Source organism: Salmo trutta, chromosome 7, assembly GCF_901001165.1.
Source record: "Salmo trutta chromosome 7, fSalTru1.1, whole genome shotgun sequence".
Classification (NCBI taxonomy): domain Eukaryota; kingdom Metazoa; phylum Chordata; class Actinopteri; order Salmoniformes; family Salmonidae; genus Salmo; species Salmo trutta.
The window spans coordinates 37,576,324-37,590,747 of record NC_042963.1 but is presented as its reverse complement, the minus strand read 5'-3'; the positions used below and the strand labels follow the sequence as shown (position 1 = coordinate 37,590,747).

The window sequence follows — 14,424 nt, the reverse complement described above, 5'->3', positions numbered from 1 at the left end:
TGTGATTTACAAGATGCCAATGTTTGTTGGTACAGGTCCGGAACTAATGTTATAAAACACGCTTCCTCCCGGCCTAACTATTGGAAGGACACATTTCTTGAGCTATGATTGACCAGAAAGAAGCACGCTAGAAGAGCGCACGATGGTATTTGCTCAGCTATGTAGCTAGCTACTGTAGTTTGATTGTTTATTGAACTACAGTTTAAGTGGCCCTGGTAAAGTCTCGCAAGTTACAGAAAATGACCACTTTAGTTCTTGATAACGGAGCTTATTCGGCCAAAATTGGATACAGCCACGAAAAAGTCAGGTAACAACGTTACAAGCTATGATGCTAGCTAACAAATATAACTGGATAAGTATACCGTTGTGCTTTTTATTGTTGGATGTTTAATAGGAAAAAATGCATCTATTATTGTGACCAATTTTAAGGGAATAATGAGATCGGATGGTTAAAGCTTCAATCTGTGAATCGTTTTTCAGCAAAACGGCAGCCCCGTCACTTGTTTTGGTATAGACAGGTTGGTTGTTCAGCAACAACTATGAGGCAAAACAGACGGGATTGGCTTAGATTGTTGACAACGTGTAAATTATATTTCCTCTTCAATGTTTATATTAAACATAAATACATTTCCACAATGAGCACTTGTCTCTCAAATACATCGTTACTTGTTGGTTAACTAGATTTTATCCATATTAGCATTGACATGAAATCAGTCAGAACAAGACAGGATGGTATCAACAGCAAGATTAAAGTTGTTGCAACTAGTCACTTACGATTCCCCACATGGCAGTTTGTCATTGTTGGTAGCTATCTGGCCATCCAGAATCACAACAACTCATGGATTTCTGCCCCATTGATGCGTGCACATCGTTTTCCTGAATTTGTCAGCTAACCCATCTATACAGATGGGGCTAGGGCAATGAACTACTTCTCAAATTCATAGGCTGTTCTCTAGCTAGATGCAAGGACTGACACTTCATAACATGTACATTATATTTTGAAGCTTTATGTTCTTGTTGTTTGTAAACAATGGAGTAATAAAACCTTTCATTTGGGTAATAGAGAAACAGTCGTACTAGCTCATGGGGCATTTATAACTTATAATATTTTTCAATAATCAATGGGAAATATCAATAATAATCATATCTTTAAATGAGTATTTCAGGATTTTACAACTTGATTTTAGATGGTTCCTCACCCTGAAAGTTGTTTACGAGCCAGGAGAAATTGTAATGCGTGGTTCGGTTTTCTTTAAACAGTTACTGCAAACTTCAGCTAACTTAAGCCACTGCAAGTTAAGATCAATGGAAGTGATGTGGGCATGTAAAAAACATATCTAAAGTTAAAATAAAAATACCAAATCTAAAGTTAGTTACGTTTGTAGTGGCTGTGTAAAGAAAACCGAACCATTGATTACAGTTTATCCTGGCCCATAGACTACTTGCAGGATGAGGAACCATCTAACATTAAGTTGTAAAATCCTAAACTACCTCTTTAACCGGCAGACCATTTGGATTTCAAGCAGAGTGCTTTTGTTTCTCTTTTCCCATAGCGTTATCCCAAATTGTCAGTTTCGCTCCAAGACGTCAAGGTTGAAGACTTTTACCGCCAACCAACTGGATGAAATCAAGGATCCCTCAGGACTTTTCTACATTCTCCCTTTCCAAAAGGTGCGCACGTGATCTGGCCGTGTCGTCCAGGGGGTTGCGCTGCATCTTGCCAGTAAATTATTCCTAGGCTTGGCGGACAAAAGGGGCACTGCATCCGAAAGACTAAAATTATTTTTATCGTCTGTTTTGTTGCAGGGTTACCTTGTTAATTGGGATGTCCAAAGAAAAGTGTGGGATCACCTCTTTGGAAAGGAAATGTTTAAGGTGCTGTTGATCCAATGTGTTGTGATGAATGATTTTCCACAATTAGCTGAATCACAAATGTTGTGTAAGTAACCCTATGGAATTGAAGATAGGTGGAGATCGATAACAGTGGGAAAGAAGTTGCAATGTGTATGTTATGGCTGCAGGTGGACTTTGCAGACACCAGTGTAGTGATCACAGAGCCCTACTTCAACTTCACCTCCATTCAGGAGTCCATGAATGAGATCCTGTTTGAGGAATACCAGTTCCAAGCAGCTCTCAGAATTAATGGTGAGTTCAATGTACTCAGTAAAGGACTTCCCCAGTGGCCGAAGGCTTGTGTATTTTCAATTAGTATCTATGCTAGATCTAAGATATCTATATTTTGATCTTACACTGTGACTGAATGATAAATTCAACCCAATGCAAGTTAAATTATGATGATATAGACCTGGCTGTGATAATGGTAGAAAGTATTCCTTCTTGGCTGTGTAATGCGGATGTCATCTCTGTTTCAGCTGGATCCCTGAGCGCCCACCGCTACTTCCAGGTGAACAACCAGGAGCTGTGCTGCATCGTGGTGGACAGTGGCTTCTCCTTCACCCACATAGTCCCCTACTGCAGGGGGAAGAAAATGAAGGATGGGATATGCAGGTTAACACTTGCTGTTCAACATTAACAGTGCAAAAATGTTACCAAAAAGTACTATCATTTTCAAAAACGTGCCACGACATGATTCAAAATCAGTTTGGAATATTTCAGATCGCAATTGTATTATATACACCTTTTACCAAACCTGTAACCTCCACATGGAGGTCTTAAAAATACATATTGTATGAAATATGGTGTTATTTATTTGTGCTGTGCCCTAAAGCTAATGCGAAATGGTTCTGGGACTTAGCTATTAGCATGTAGCACTATTTTGAGTTGACCATGGTTTCATTTGGTTTTCCTTGGTAGGATCAACGTAGGGGGCAAGCTACTGACCAATCATTTGAAGGAGATTATTTCATATAGGTAAGATTGTCATGTCAAACTGACATTGAATATTGTGTTCATAGTTTTCTACAGCTTCTCCAATGTCACGTGTTTGTGCAGAATTGTAATTGATATAATTTTATTGCGCTTAATGTCCTTCCTCAACAGGCAGTTGCATGTCATGGATGAGACCCATGTGATCAATCAGGTGAAAGAGGATGTGTGCTATGTATCCCAGGATTTCTACAAGGACATGGATATAGCACAGTAAGGACATTTTCAGTTTTATTAGAGCATCGTCTCGCCTGCTAAACAAGACACAAGTCTGTATGTGCATTTCTAAGGACAGTTTTTTTTATTTAACCTTTTATTTAACTAGGCAAGTCAGTTAAGAACAAATTGTTATTTACAACAATGGCCTACCGGGGAACAGTGGGTAACTGCCTTGCTTAGGGGCAGAACGACAGATTTTTACCTTGTCAGCCCGGGGATTCGATCCAGCAACCTTTCGGTTACTGGCCCAACGCTCTAACCACTAGGCTACCTGCTGCCCCAAACTTGTAGGCTACTATTTAATTGAAGCAGTTATGTCAGTAGGTGAGTGAGACATTGAGTGAGTGTTGATTTAAAGGTGGTGATCGCCTCGGTTTGCAGGTTAAAAGGAGAGGACAACACAGTGATGAGAGATTATGTGCTACCAGATTTCAGCTCCATCAAGAAGGGCTTTTGCAAGGTATGGATTTTTCACACGCATTTATTTGAACCCACTTTCCGTTCATTGTTACACTTAAACTCAGCAAAAAATAAACATCCTCTCACTGTCAACTGCGTTTATTTTCAGCAAACTTAACATGTGTAAATATTTGTATGAACATAATAAGATTCAACAACTGAGACATAAACTGAACAAGTTCCACAGACATGTGACTAACAGAAATTGAATAATGTGTCCCTGAACCAAGGGGGTCAAAATCAAAAGTAACAGTCAGTGTGGCCACCAGCTGCATTAAGTACTGCAGTGCATCTCCTCCTCATGGACTGCACCAGATTTGCCAGTTCTTGCTGTGAGATGTTTCCCCACTCTTCCACCAAGGCCCCTGCATGTTCCCGGACATTTCTTGGGGGAATGGCTCTAGCCCTCACCCTCCGATCCAACAGGTCCCAGACGTGCTCAATGGGATTGAGATCTGGGCTCTTCGTTGGCCATGGCAGAATACTGGCATTCCTGTCGTACAGGAAATCATGCACAGGACGAGCAGTATGGCTGGTGGCATTATCATGCTGGAGGGTCATGTCAGGATGAGCTTGCTGGAAGGGTACCACATGAGGGAGGAGGATGTCTTCCCTGTAACGCACAGCGTTGAGATTGCCTGTAATGACAACCAGCTCAGTCCAATGATGCTATGACACACCGCCCCAGACCATGACGGACCCTCCACCTCCAAATCGATCCCGCTCCTGAGTACAGGCCTCAGTGTAATGCTCATTCCTTCTACGATAAACACGAATCCGACCATCACCCCTGGTGAGACAAAACTGTGACTCGTCAGTGAAGAGCACTTTTTGCCAGTCCTGTCTGGTCCATTGATGGTGGGTTTGTGCCCATAGGCGATGTTGTTGCCAGTGATATCTGGTGAGGACCTGCCTTACAACAAGCCTACAAGCCCCCGGTCCAGTCTCTCTCAGCCTATTGCAGAAAGTCTGAGCACTGATGGAGGGACTGTCCGTTCCTGGTGTAACTCGGGCAGTTGTTGTTGCCATCCTATACCTGTCCCGCAGGTGTGATGTTCATATGTACCGATCCTGTGCGGGTGTTGTTAGTGGTCTGCCACTGCGAGGACGATCAGCTGTCTGTCCTGTCTCCCTGTAGCGCTGTCTTAGGGGTCTCACTGTACGGACATTGCAATTTATTGCCTTGGCCACATCTGCAGTCCTCATGCCTCCTTGCAGCATGCCTAAGACACGTTCACGCAGATGAGCAGGGACCCTGAGCATCTTTCTTTTGTTGTTTTTCAGAGTCAGTAGAAAGTCCTCTTTAGTGTCCTAAGTTTTCATAACTGTGACCTTAATTGTCTACCATCTGTAAGCTGTTAGTGTCTTAACGACCATTCCACTGTTCCACAGGTGCATGTTCATTAATTGTTTATGGTTCATTGAACAAGCATGGTAAACAGTATTTAAACCCATTACAATGGAGATTTGTGAAGTTATTTAGATTTTTACAAATTATTTTTGAAAGACAGGATCTTGAAAAAGGGACGTTTATTTTTTTGCAGAGTTTACATTACAATTTAAGGAGGTTGTGGATGGAGTAGTCCCCTGTTTTCTGACCATCCTCTGTGTCTCCCCCAGCCAAGAGAGGAGATGAATTTCACAGGGAAATACAAGACCGGAGAGCAGATCCTGCGCTTGGCCAATGAGAGGTTTGCCGTCCCAGAGATGCTCTTTCACCCCTCAGACATCGGCATCCATGAGATGGGCATCCCTGAAGCGCTAGTCAACTCCATCAACAACATGCCAGAGGGTAGGAGAAAGAACAATCATCACACTTTCACTCACAGTCATACAAGAGATTGAACAGGTGAAGAGGTGTCAATTAAATAAAATGACATTTTCTCTCCTGTTTCCTTGTATAGAGATGCAGCCCCACTTCTACAAGAACATTGTCCTCACTGGGGGTAACACATTGTTCCCAGGGTTCAGAGATCGGGTGTACAAAGAGGTCCGCTCCCTCGCCCCCACCGACTTCCAGGTTTCTGTGCTGCAGCCACCCAAGTGAGTGCACAGGCAGGGTCTATTTAGAAGCCTGAAGAAGAAATAAACACTAGAGTTTGCAACTACTTTTCATGGCTTAACATTTTTATTTAGGGAGTAAAATCTTATCACCGATTTGTAAATGAACACGTTACCTTTCTCTGTCCGTAGTCCAATCTCCTACCCATGGGAAGGAGGCAAGCTCCTGGCAGAAAACCCAGACTTTGATGAGATGGTGGTCACTCGCGAGGACTATGAGGAGAATGGACATTTCATTTGTGAAGAAAAGTTTGACATCTAAAGGACTTTAGTTGTAATCATTTGTCTCACAAAGGTCATTGGGCAGAGGATGGCTGAAGCAACTACAGCAGATCCAACAATTACTTTAAAAAAAAAACTGAAAATGTAATTGGAATTTAGATTTCTAGTACTGTTATTATTGAATCACAGGTAGTGTCCATCAAAGGAGTGTAGAACTTACCAATTCATATTTACCACTGGGTTTGCTGGCAAACCATAAAACAAAATTCTAACTCAATACAGTAACAAATCACCCCTAAAGCCCCTCACTCATCATTAAATTGCTCCAGTGAGTTTATTTGCTAAGTAAACACATTCCTCAAGAGTCTGTTAGATGTTGATGATTATTTCCCCCCTACTTACAGATTCAACTTCACTATCAACTTTCGTAGAATCAACTACTGTCTGGGGAGAAACTGATCTCCTGAAGCGGGATCATGGATCCATCTGTGTCATAGAAGAACATATATTGATTTCTATGAGAATTAAGGTTCTAGAAAACTTTCTCTGCAGGAAAGGCTCGTTCTGATCCCATTTGTTCAAATGTTACATCTGGCACTTGACTAAAGTGGCTGTTATTTATTGACGATCATTATGAGATAACACATGTAAGAGGTCATGCATGCTTATGACAAGATGCATTACAACCACATTTTAATGCATTATACCTGTTGGTGTAACAGGATGAATAACCATGGCAAGAATAGGTGAGAAATCCAAATTGAGATTAGGCACTGGTGTCTTTAGTTATGTGACTAAACTACTGTTAACAACAGACCTTGTGGGTAAAGATGGCAAACAATTACTTATTTGAGGAAAGCGAAGAAACAACTGTCTGCATTATATAACGGCCTGAAGCATTATATATGCTGTTGTTATGCTGATTAGGCTTATATTGTTACCTGTGCATAGAAGGCACTGACATATCTGTACTTTGTACCAAATGAAACTGGGTGTAGCTGGTAGTATGATATCAGTTTCAACTCAACTCCAGAATAAATTGGTGGCTATGAGTGATCATGGAAATATGGCAAGTTTTTGCATGCCTTCCAGTCATGTAAGTCCTACATTTTCAAAGAGGGACAAAGCATGTTTTTGTATTTTTGACATGGACACCAGCAATACAGTATAATGTTTGTAGGAAGCAGGAAAAAACTGTTCATGATTTGCTCAAGTTTCATATCGCCATTGCTCATGTCTGGAAAGGCAACCTGAGATTGCTCTCTTTCTCTGTGACAGGCCAAGCACTACCAGAAGTCAAGATTGTGCTTCTTGGCAGCATAATCTCTGGCAAGAGTTCCTCTAGAAATACCATCCTGGGTATATAGAAATGTAGGCAAAAACAGTCAGTTGCACAAAGCAGTCAGTTGCACTACCAGCTACACTGTATGGTGGTCACAGTGATTGAAACACCAGACTGGAGCAGTGTTCCGACAGTGACCACTCCAAAATGGTTTAAAGAAGAGATTCAACATAGCATTTGTCTGTGCCGTCCAGTGACATATGTATTCCTCCTGGTAATCCCAACCGATGAGCCATTAAGAGAAGCTGATAAGAGTGCAGTGGAAGAACACATGGGTCTTTTCAGTGAGATGGTTTTGAGACATGCCATCATCCTGTTCACATATGGTGATGGCCTACAATAAATAACAATTGAGCAGCAGATTGAAAGGGAGGGGGAAGCCCTCCAGTGGCTTGTTGCAAAATGTGAGAACAAATATGTTCTTAGCAATATGCTCAAAGTGGAAAATACTCGGAAGTTGTATAACTTCTGGAGAAGAAAAAGGAGATGACGGAAAGAAACAGGTAAATAATAGCCACATTTATCTAAATGGTTAGTGTCAATAAAGAACCCTATTGCCACATGTTCTTTGTCAATTAACTTGTCTCAAGTCTCAACAGCAGCAAGCGTTTCAAAAACATTTTCTGTTTTGTGCCTACTTACCCAATCCTAAACTGTGTCATGGCTTCCAGCACTTCATCACTTGGGATCTGAACGCAGGACAGTACTGCTGGGAAAGACTAAAGCTTTGAAGAACTCCGCAGGAAACAGTCATCCTTGGCAGAGAGGCTTTTGAAGCTACTGGAGGACGAACTGCACATTGTGAGAAAAAGTTGGGTAAGGTGGCAAGTCGCCAGCTAACTAGTCGACACACCGGGCAGGAGGAACGGATCAATCTAAGAAACCCCAAACTTAGATAAGTGGGAAATAGTGCATTGTGTGTCAGTGTGTTCTCAGGGGCCCAAAGCTTTTATTTTGGTCATTTGGTCCACTTAATGGCTAATTTTTAGAAACACAATGGAGAGCAGTAGTGGAACACATGGAACTACTTGGTCGAAACGTACGGAGACACGCTAGTGCTGTTCACTACAGAGAACCCACTAGAGGACATAAAGCAGAGAGCATTAAGCATGGAAAGAGAAGGGAAGGCTCTCAAGTTGCTCTTGAAACAGTGATCAAAGGCATCATGTGCTGAACTTAAATGGAATGATCTCCCTTAGACCACAGAGCTTCTGAGGAAGGTGGAAAGGATGGTGATAGGAATCGGGATTACAGTAGGTTTTACAAGACCTTGAAGAGGAGAGCAGCGATTGACAGAGGGAAACAGAGGATGTTGAAAGTGCGAGAGCAATGAAATATGATCAAAGAAAATGGTAAGACCAGTGCAGTGGTCCATTTGCAGTAGACCCACATGACTACTGTGGTCTTTTACCCCTTTCCTCTATTAGCTTAATTTACCTTTGTGACAGAGGTATCACACATTAATAATTCAACCATTTGAAGAATTTATTTCCAAAATGCTATATCCACCAATTTTTCACATTTGTGTTTTGTAATCAGAAATTATTGCTTATTTGTGTGTAAAATATTACTGTTCTCAGACTTGTAATTCATAGATATTAGATGTGTACGAAAATACATTTCTTTGCGAAATGCTATATATCCATTGTTTAGCTAAAATAGAATGTTCGTATCCTGTATATTTGACTGTGATATGTGGTTGTCTCACTATCTTAAGATGAATTAATTTACTGTAAGTCGCTCTGGATAAGAGCATATGCTATGTGTTAAATGTAACTGTTTTACATACAGATCTCATATTACTGTATTGAATTCTCTCTCTCTCTCTCTCTCTCTCTCTCTCTCTCTCTCTCTATATATATATAAATTGATGTCACATGTAGTTATATTACATTTGACTGTGCAAAACCTAGCAGTAGTACTTATGTCTCTGAGAGTGAGGTGGATATATAGCATATAAAACATTATTATTTGTGTCTCTGAAATGAAACCAAGTGATATGTATTTGTTTAAAATGTGTCTGTCATTGAACAGCCCCTTGCCATGATTAGATAGTGAAGAAAAAAAACACATTCTTTCATCACTAAAAGCAAATGTACCAACATTTCTGAAAATGTGTATATATAGCATTTTGGAATGAAACACTTCAGTTGTAGATGCCAAATTTCTCTCACATATTGCAGAGACCAACTTCTCTTTTACTTGATGTCACTTAGGCCTACTTGATATAAGCCTAAACATAGATATAGTAAATACTAACACTATTTTTTTCAGTCTCTTTCAATAAATAAATGGTACAGGGAACTTTTGTATCTTACTTTCCACCCTACACTCCTTTCACAGAACCTGCAATCCACCTCTCAGAACTCAGGAGTGTTCTTCTGGGATGGAGAATGAGTGGGAAAAAGTTCAGCAGGCAACACCATCCTGGTAAGGGAGGAATTTCAGACTGAGCAAGTAACATCTGAGTGTTTAGAGGGGCAGAGTGCAGTGGCAGGGTAACAGCTCACTGTTGGACATATCAGGAAGATGGACAACCTCTGAGATCAACACTCCAAAGATGGAGAAACTGGAGAAAGCTCACAGTGTGTCTCTGTGTGCCTCAACCGCATGCATTCCCTCTGGTCATTCCTGCTGGCGTCTGCTTCAAAGAAGTCGAAAGAAGAACCGCGGAGGAACACATGGGTATGCTCAGTGAGACAGTCTGGAGACACACCATGGTGCTAGGAGACCATGCCATTGAGCAGCACATTGAAAGTGAAGGACAATGGCTCATTGAGAAATTTGTTTTTAATAACATGAACAAAACCAGGTAACAGAGCTATTGGAGAAGAAGGATGAATTGGTGGCAAAGAACAGAAGTTGCCACACAACTTGGTCAAGATAACAACAGAGGAATCGCAGAGGAAGCATTGTTTTTTCCCCTCCCAGCAGTAACTTTGATTTTTAAAAAAGAGAACCTTGGACCTTGCATGTTTTTATTATATATGCCTATTCATTAAGTGCATACCATGCAACTGCACTACTTTTACTGTGTGATAGGAAAGGCACACAATATGAAGGGCTTTACTCAACTGCTTTTATGTTTCAGTGAGTGGTGGCACCCCCTCTGAAGATGGAGCTCAGTTTATAGTACTGCAGCACACGCCAAGGCAAATATACTTATGACTAACAAAGTGAATAAATGGCTAGGTCAACTGAGTACAGATGTCAGTGTTATTGAGCCAACAAGGAAGACAAGGACAAACAGAGGAAGCATAGACTTCCCTCTTCCCAGCAGTAAGTCTATTAAAATGACAAGCTTACTGATGAGTCTTGAACAATAACCACCACTCCTGCTAAATTCTCCTTTCTGTACTAAGTTGATGATTACTTTTATAAGGAATTTCTTTGTCTCATACAGCATGTCAATATACAATTATTCACCTAGACAGACTAGCAGCACATCATTTGCAAACATTACATACATAGTGCAAGAGCCACGTAACATTAGACTTAAAGTATTCACATAGACAGTTAACCATACAGCACAGTACAACAACAGCTAAATGTACTAGAAAGATATTGTGCAAAGCTATTTTTGTTTTACATAACATACAGCTGCACTGCTATTATTTATTTATTTTTATTGAACCTTTATTTAACTAGGCATGTCAGTTAAGAACAAATGCTTATTTACAATGACAGCTTACCCCAGCTGTGCACCACCCAGGACACCCACTCACAGCCAGATGTGATGCAGCCTGGATTCGAACCAGGTACTGCAGTGACGCCTCTTGCACTGAGATGTAGTGTCTTAGACCACTGTGCCACTCGGGAGCCCTCGAACAACAGGGACACAACAAAGTGCTTTACTCAATTCTGCTTTTAGGTTTCAGTGAGTGGTGGTGATGCCCTCTCTGAAGATGGAAGCTCAGTTTTTAGTGCTGTTGCTCATGGCAAGGTGTCTGAATGGAAAGGGCATACTGGGAGTTCTTCCAATGCATCATCAGAATATCAGAGTGCAGCCAGTAAGTCTATTAAGTCCATAAAAATGACAAGCTAATTGAGTCCTGATCAATCACTACTGGAACATTCTCCTTTCTTTATCCAATTGTCTTTTTGAATTTTATTTGAAATAGTAAACAAGTATAGACTTTCTGTTTATGAAGCATGGCTATATGTACAGTACCAGCAGAGATGGGCAGTATTTCTGTTGCATGTATTTGAAATATATATTTCAATTACTTCTGAGTAATTTGTATTACATGGGGCTGAACTACACTCCAATGTATTTTGTAACATGATACTTTTGAGAGCTGTAAATTGTATTTTCAAAATACTTTTCTATAGCATTTGTATAGTTCGCAATTTTGTGGCCCCCTTTCACCCTGCATTGGTATCAGACGTCTGGTACTATGGTGTGATAAGAGTGTCTGATACATTAACTAAATATAAATGTATATGTAAAAATGGACACTTGTAAAGCATGCTTAGTATTGTTCTAATGAGCTCCGCCTGAAAACAAGGCCAATAATAATACCCAATGTGCTTTGCAGTTCATTTTGGTATGTTAATATCCACATATACATTTACATTTTGGTCATTTAGCAGACACTCTTATCTAGCGTGACTTACTCAACCTTGCTTTTATGTTTCAGTGAGTGGTGACGCCTCCTCTGAAGATGGAAGCTCAGTTTCTGATTTACGAGTACATGATTGGCCAACAGAGGAATGCTGGGACTCCTTTCTGATGCATCATCAGGATATGATGACTGAGTGCAGTTGCTAGTTTCATGGATACCTCTAATGTGACAAATCAGAAAGGGAAAAGCCAAGAGGATAGACTGAATCATGTCAGTGACAATGCAAGAATGTTAGAAAAAATAGACTACACACATCCAGAAGGCGAGGTCAATACAGGTGCATCAAAGCTGGGACCAAGAGACTGAAAAACAGCTTCTATCTCAAGGCCTTCAGACTGTTAAATAGCCATCACTAGCTGACTTCCACCCGGTTACGCAACCCTGCACCTTAGAGGCTGCTGCCCTATGTATATAGACTTGGCATCACTGGTCGCTTTAATAATGGAACATTAGTCACTTTAATAATGTTTACATTCTGCTTTACTAATATTGTATGTATATACTATATCCTACTGTATTTATGTCAATGCCACTCGAACATTGCTCGTCCTAATATTTATTTATTTATTAATTCATTTTTTTTTTACTTTTATATTTCTGTGTATTGTTGTGAATTGTTAGATACTACTGCACTGTTGGAGTTCGGAACACAAGCATTTTGCTACACCCGCAAAAACATCTGCTAAATATGTGTATGTGACCCAAAAATGTTGATTTCATTTCATTTCTTTCACAAGGCCAAATTAAAATGCAAATTCCTGTGAAATAGTGAGGCCCAGGAAGGTGCAACCTGGCATGATGGTAAAGGGCCGAATGCCATGCCAATTGGCCATATAGTGGTTCTATAACAAATTCTATAACAGATGCAAACATTAAAAAGTAACACCCCTCAACCTGTGTGACCTAGAGTCATGAAATTTGGTACGTCGGTCCCTCTCCTCATAAGGAACAAAAACCCTAGAATTTTGTGAAAAACACTTAAAACGCTACTCCTCTGGCACCAAATGACCAATCTGCACAAAACTTGAAATGTGGCATCTATGGACCAATTTCTCACAAATTACTATTTTGCAAGACAGCATCTCAAAACACATGGCCTCTACTGACCAATAAATATTAATGTGGATGTGGTCTACACATGTTCCAAACACTGTCAAGCCCGTTCAGATCAAATCAAATGTATTTATATAGCCCTTCTTAGATCAGCTGATATCTCAAAGTGCTGTACAGAAACCCAGCCTAAAACCCCAAACAGCAAGCAATGCAGGTGTAGAAGCACGGTGGCTAGGAAAAACTCCCTAGAAAGGCCAAAACCTAGGAAGAAACCTAGAGAGAAACCAGGCTATGAGGGGTGGCCAGTCCTCTTCTGGCTGTGCTGGGTGGAGATTATAACAGAACATGGCCAAGATGTTCAAATGTTCATAAATAACCAGCATGGTCAAATAATAATAATCACAGTAGTTGTCGAGGGTGCAACAGGTCAGCACCTCAGGAGTAAATGTCAGTTGGCTTTTCATAGCCGATCATTTGAGAGTATCTCTACCGCTCCTGCTGTCTCTAGAGAGTTGAAAACAGCAGATCTGGGACAGTAGCACGTCCGGTGAACAGGTCAAGGTTCCATAGCCGCAGATAGAACAGTTGAAACTGGAGCAGCAGCACGGCCAGGTGGACTGGGGACAGCAAGGAGTCATCATGTCAGGTAGTCCTGAGGCATGGTCCTAGGGCTCAGGTCCTCCGAGAGAGAGAAAGAGAGAAAAAGAGAATTAGAGAGAACATACTTAAATTCACACAGGACACCGGATAAGACAGGAGAAATACTCCAGATATAACAGACTGACCCTAGCCCCCCGACACATAAACTACTGCAGCATAAACACTGGAGGCTGAGACAGGAGGGATCAGGAGACACTGTGGCCCCATCCGATGATACCCCCAGACAGGGCCAAACAGGCAGGATATAACCCCACCCACTTTGCCAAAGCACTGCCCCCACACCACTAGAGGGATAACTTCAACCACCAACTTACCATCCAGAGACAAGGCCGAGTATAGCTGAGTATAGATCTACCACACGGTGGCGCTATAACGAGCCCATGTTTATATCTCAATCTTTTTGACTCAGAGTGATAAAATTTGGCAAAAATGCTCAAGGATATGAGTCTAGCTACCCTGCAAAGTATAGTTTTTGTTTGGCCACATGGTGGCGTTGTTAGACAGGACAAATCATTCACGCAAGCTCATTGGCTCATACTGGCCATATCGTTTGTGCAAGAGTCTTGGATATTGTGTTGTGTATTGTGTTTGAAGATGTGCATCAATAGATGGTGTATGCCAAATTTGGTGCAGATTCTGTAGATGAATACGTTTTAAAGTAATCAACATCCTTAAATGGTCCACAATACGTCAAAATAATATTATATTGCATGATCAGTTTGATTTTGAGTTCTGATATTTGAAGGAAAAAGGAAACCGCACACTGCTCTTGATAGTAACACTGAACTTTAATAAGCTTACGTATCGGCCTCACGGCCTTCGTCAGAGCTTTTGAGGAAGGACGAAGGCCGATACGTAAGCTTATTAAAGTTCATTGTTACTATCAAGAGCAGTGTG

The 14,424-nt window shown here is 41.0% G+C and overlaps 1 protein-coding gene across 1 annotated transcript; it reads left to right on the top strand.

Moving 5' to 3' along the window:
* Positions 1–66: 66 nt before the first annotated feature.
* actr6 (actin related protein 6) lies at positions 67–6,965 on the top strand. Its single transcript, XM_029758760.1, has 11 exons — positions 67–307; positions 1,554–1,671; positions 1,807–1,875; positions 2,022–2,145; positions 2,373–2,508; positions 2,815–2,871; positions 3,001–3,099; positions 3,487–3,565; positions 5,185–5,356; positions 5,469–5,607; positions 5,758–6,965. The coding sequence occupies exons 1-11, from the start codon at positions 240–242 to the stop codon at positions 5,885–5,887; spliced, it is 1,191 nt and encodes a 396-aa protein (XP_029614620.1). The 5' UTR covers positions 67–239; the 3' UTR covers positions 5,888–6,965.
* Positions 6,966–14,424: the final 7,459 nt, after the last annotated feature.

Excerpts from the sequence above, each read along its gene's own strand:
- actr6 (XM_029758760.1), top strand. The coding sequence starts at position 240 with ATGACCACTTTAGTTCTTGATAACGGAGCTTATTCGGCCAAAATTGGA. Across the intron at positions 5,357-5,468 it reads CATCAACAACATGCCAGAGG|AGATGCAGCCCCACTTCTAC; the intron begins GTAGGAGAAAGA and ends TTCCTTGTATAG. Across the intron at positions 5,608-5,757 it reads TCTGTGCTGCAGCCACCCAA|TCCAATCTCCTACCCATGGG; the intron begins GTGAGTGCACAG and ends CTCTGTCCGTAG.